General features: G+C 41.7%; 1 protein-coding gene across 1 annotated transcript; it reads right to left on the bottom strand.

Annotated features, from left to right (window-relative positions):
• Positions 1-563: 563 nt before the first annotated feature.
• Positions 564-3065, bottom strand: LOC125525385 (uncharacterized). Its single transcript, XM_087540644.1, has 3 exons — positions 1421-3065; positions 1123-1337; positions 564-572 (listed from the first exon to the last, which is right to left on the bottom strand). The coding sequence occupies exons 1-3, from the start codon at positions 3063-3065 to the stop codon at positions 564-566; spliced, it is 1869 nt and encodes a 622-aa protein (XP_087396770.1).
• Between the last annotated feature and the right edge of the window lie 2393 nt (positions 3066-5458).

The raw sequence follows: 5458 nt of genomic DNA, 5'->3' as shown, positions 1-5458 counted from the left end.
CATGAACTATGAATTACAATTGAGACATAACTACAAAAACAGAAACAAAGATGCTTAGCTAACCTGATGGTGGTTTTGTCTCATAGCAAGAGCTGGTTTCAAGGGCTTGGAGCACACAGTGTATCTGTGCCCTACACGTTTGCAGTTGCTACAAGTAATGGATGCCATCCTAGATGTATCTCTTGGTGCTGGCTTCTCAAATTGGTTTTTCCTCCTCTTTGTTTGTTGCTTCCCAACTTTGTCTCTGAAAACTGGAGGCTCTATGTCCTGAGTTCTTGTTGGCCACAGATTTGGACTAGGGACAGGAAATATGATATGGCCATATGCTTTTTGGTACATTGCCTTCTTGAAGAAATCATCAACAAAGTCTTCAGGTTGCAACTTAGCTTTCACAATTGCAGAGACTGCATGGTTGCAAGGCATAGTAGTCATATCCCACTTCCTACATCCACATGTTCTGTGCAGCAAGTTCACTGAGTAGGTGTTATCTCCACTACTAACTTGGTAAATGTTAGAACCAGCCATCAAAGATTGGCACCACCTTGAGTTGTACTTTGCCTCCTCTAACATATCTGCATATGTTGGGCAAATCTCCCAGTTTGCTGTCTCTGTCTTAGTTCTATTGGTGTTAAATTTGACCATCAATTTAGTCCTAATTCCTTCCAGCATGGTCTTTATTGGCTTCCCTCTAACATCTAGGATCATTTTGTTAAACACCTCACTAATGTTGTTCACAACTAGGTCAGTCTTGAAGGTAAAATCCATTGCATGTCTAGCCCATGTATGAACTGGTACTTTATTAAGCCATGCCCAAGCTGCCTTACACTCTCTTTTCAAATCATTCATTGCAGTTAGGTGTTCATTCTTAGTATAAGAGTAACTAGCTGCATCCATGTGTTTCTTTAATTCATCACCTCTAAAACCAGTAGTTTGGAAATTCTGATAAATGTGTCTAAGGCAGAATCTTTGTGGACAATTGGGAAAACATGGTTTACTGCATTTAAAAGGCCTTGTTGACACAATATGAACTAGAGCTAAATATTGGTCCATTTGAATTGTTCACAAAGCAATGTGCATATGAAAAATTAATAATACAATAGAAATATGAGAAGAGAAGTTTACCTTCTGCCTATCAGAAATGATAGTATAATACCCAAACTTTCCACTTTCTCCACCAAGTGCATCTTTCAGTTGTGTTAAGAACCAGGTCCAGCTGTCTGTGTCCTCTTTGTCAACAACTCCAAATGCTATAGGGTATATGTTGTTGTTTCCATCCCTTCCTGTTGCAGCAAGGATCTGCTGACCTGTTGACAGCTTGATAAAACAACCATCTACCCCTGCAAAGTGACAAATGTGAGAAGACAATGTATTTAATGTGGCCAAATAACAAAAACACTACACAAGTTACAACACAATGTACCTATGAATGGCCTACATCCATTTAAAAACCCTTCTTTGCAAGCAATAAGACAGTAGAACAGGCCATGGAACCTTGGGTTCTTGCTTGGGTGCTGTGGCAAATGCTTAGTGGTCACAACACATCTACTTCCTGGGTTTGTGTCCAAAACAACCTGCAAATAATCTCTAATCCTAGTGTATTGACCTCTCTGGTCTCCTTGGACAACCTTCAATGCTTGTTTCCTAGCCCTATAGGCCATATGGGTTGAGATCTCTACTCTATATTTCTTCTTCAAATTCTGCATTATTGTGGTGATTGGTGTGCCAATATCAATTCTCAGCATATCCTCACACTGGTGTGCCACCCATTTTCCTGTGACCTTTGTATTCTCTGCTACTGCTGGGCATGTGTGCAGAAGATTAGCCTTTCTGATGCAAAAAGTAGTTTCATTTGCAACAACAGAAGCTGCAATGTAGAAAGGACATTTTACATTAGTGCACATAACTATGATGCTGTCATTGCAGTTTTTGTGGAAGTCATAGTTCCTATTCTGACTTATGTGAAATGTCTGAAGTGCTCTCCTAAATTGGTACACATTAAGGAAACAAAGATTTCTACAAAACTGCTCCTCTGGGTTCTCTCTTTCTTCACTGTACCACTTCCTTGGTTTTACTTTATATGCTCTGCTCTTCCTTCCATTGGGCAGAATAAAAGGTGCATTCTCAGCTCCATCATCATATTCCTGCTTCAAATCACCTACATACTCCTCATCTGATGATGGTACCCACACATCCTCAAATCTTTGCTCCAAGCTTGAATGTGACCTCTTGGTTGGCCCTTTTCTTTTTTCCTTCTTCTTTGGTGGCTCCTGTTGTTGCTCCATCTGCTCATCCTCCTCCACTTGCTCCACCTGCTCCTCCTCCTCCTCATGCTCCATCTGCTTCACTTGCTCCTCTTCCTCATCTTCCCCATACACTTCATCCACATCAGTGTCTCCTTCAAAATGAAGGAGTGGGTCCTCTCTCTGCCTCCTCAAATCATTAAGCCTGTTAACAAAGTCCTCATCTGCATCCAGATCAGAGTCATCTTTAGTTAGAAGAACTGGTAGTTTTTGCTTAACCATTTGAACATGCTCAGATGCCTCCTTATGTTTCCTAAAGTTCTCAATCTTGGTTCTCCTCTTTAGCTCCATTAGTGTCTCCTGCTCATCTTGCTCCATAGAAATATCTATGTTTATGCTCTGCTGTGTGGAAAAGAACTGAAGTGGCTCTGACTGCCTCTGTTTATTTGATTTCTCAGGTGATCTGAATAGAACTCCAGAAGGATTGACTTCATAGACAGGTTTTTCTCCTAATTGACTCAAAGGAACCTGCTCCTCATACAAATAGCTTGCATTCAAATCTGCAGGTCTTGGATCAGTGGCCCTAATCACTGTCAAATTCACTACAGTTTGATCCTTATTAGCAATATGGTCAAGCATTTCATCCACCTTGTCATCATCAGAAATTTCTACCAATCCTTCAATACCCACACCAGGCTCCCTCACAAAGTAAATGTAGTCATTCAGCCCATATCCCTCTGTCTCTATTAATGCTACCAAATTGTGATATGTGATGTCTGAAATGCAGAGGGATCTCTCCAAGTTGTCTCTTTCATGGAAGTGCATTCTAACTTCCCAAACAGCATCGTCCAAACTAGACAACAAGATAAAACAACAATTCTAATTAACATTGCATAATTACTATTAAAAAGTTCACAGTAATATGCTATAATTAACACTGCATATTAACAAAAAATACTTTACTTTGCTCTTATTGGCACAGTTCTAATTAACAATGCATAACTACAAATGAAGCTAATCTAATTTCCCCTTTATTCGCACTGCTCTAATTAACAATGCATAACTACAAAATAAGGTACTCTAATTTGCCCTTTATTGGCACTGCTCTAACTAACAATGCATAACTAAATATGTAGATACTCTAATGTACTCTAATTAACACTGCATATTACTCCCTCCGTTCCAAATTACTTGTCTCGGATTTGTCTAGATACAGTCTAGACTCATTTTAGTGCTAGATACATCACTAGTAGAAAAGGGGACAAAGGTTCAGGCCGGGTAAGCCCATTAGTCCCGGTTCAGTCTAGAACCGGGACCAATGGGTGCATTGGACCCGGTTCGTGAGCCCAGGGGGCCGGCCGGGCCACGTGGGCCATTGGTCCCGGTTCATCTGGCCCTTCAGGTCCCGGTTTGTGGGACGAACCGGGACCAATGGTCCTGGCTCCTGGCCCACCACCATTGGCCCCGGTTGGGGGCATGAACCGGGACCAAAGGCCCCCCTTTAGTCCCGGTTCATGCTACCAACCGGGACCAATGGTGGTGCCTATATATACCCCCTCGCGCAAGAGCAGAGCACACTGCTCTATTTTTTCTAGCCGAGGGGGAGAGGGCTTGGTGGTGCTCTAGCTCACCTCCTATGCACACAAGGTGTTCGATGGAATGCCCGAGCCACACTACTTAAGCTTTCTCCTCTCCAAGCTCGACCTCCAAGCTCCATTTTCCTCAATATTTGTCTAGGTTTAGCGGTCCGTCACACCCCGCCCCCGTCTTCATCGGCGTCGATCACCCGCGCCGATCTCATCATCGGCACCACCGTGGTGAGCCTCTTGTTCTTATCTTCTTTCTAAAAGGAAAAATATTCTTACTTGTATGTTTAGATAGATACTTGTATAATTTTCTTACTTTTATTATTGCATCTTATATAGTGCGATGGTTTTGGTATCCGCCCCCGTCGGCCCTCGTCCTGTCTATGATTCGGATGTGGTATATATTATCTTTATAACTATTGGTTCATTTATTGTTTATGAAAATTATGTCGACCAACGTGACATAGATTTTATTCATCTAGGAGGTATGTGAATTGGAAATTCCAACTGACCCTATTGTTGAGAGGTTAAATTTAGTTGAAGAAGAAAACAATTTCTTGAAGGAAAAAATAAAAAAAAATTGAGGAGGAGAAGATGATATTGGAGTTGCATGTTGCGGATGTCATCGATGACCACAAGATCAAGATGGATGCAATGCACTTGAAGATTAGAAAGATTAGAAAATATGCCATTCATACCGAGGCTTGGTATCATTATGCCGTTGGATCAATTGTTACCTTGGTTGCGATTATGATCGCGTTTGTTTTCGCATTGAAATGTTTTACATAGTTTCAATGTATGGTTTAATTAATTAGATGCTCTGGAGAGCTATATGTTGTTAGATGAGAACTATGTATGTACTTTGGTTTTAATGTGATGATGAACTTATATTAATTTGGTCACTTCATTATCTATTCATGATGTTCTGTAATGGTTTTTGACACACTTAGTTATATATAACGCACGCAGATGAAATGACAATGGATGTACGGTGATAGACACACCTCCGAGTACATTAAGGGCGTGCATGAATTTCTCGAAGCGGCTGAGGCAAACAAGCAGAATGGTTTTATGTGTTGTCCATGCCCTAATTGTGGGAATACAAAGTCTTACTCTGACCGGAAAATCCTTCACACCCACCTGCTTTACAAGGGTTACATGCCACACTATAATGTTTGGACAAGGCACGGAGAAATAGGGGTTATGATGGAAGACGGCGAAGAAGAAGAGTACGATGACAACTATGTACCCCTGAATACGGTGATGCTGCAACGGGGGGAGCTGGTGAAGATCAAGAGGAACCAGACGATGTGCCCAATGATGCTGCAACGGGTGAAGCTGCTGAAGATCAAGAGGAACCAGACAATGTGCCCGATGATGATGATCTCCGCCGGGTCATTGTCGATGCAAGGACGCAATGCGAAAGTCAAAAGGAAAAGCTGAAGTTCGATCGCATGTTAGAGGATCACAAAAAAGGGTTGTACCCCAATTGCGAAGATGGCAACACAAAGCTCGGTACCGTACTGGAATTGCTGCAGTGGAAGGCAGAGAATGCTGTGCCTAACTAAGGATTTGAGAAGCTACTGAAAATATTGAAGAAGAAGCTTCCAAAGGATAACGAATTGCCCGACA

Source organism: Triticum urartu, chromosome 2A, assembly GCF_056163025.1.
Source record: "Triticum urartu cultivar PI428250 chromosome 2A, HENAU_Tu73, whole genome shotgun sequence".
NCBI classification, from domain to species: Eukaryota; Viridiplantae; Streptophyta; class Magnoliopsida; order Poales; family Poaceae; genus Triticum; species Triticum urartu.
The sequence above is the reverse complement of the archived record's forward strand: the minus strand, read 5'-3'. Positions and strand labels throughout refer to the sequence as shown.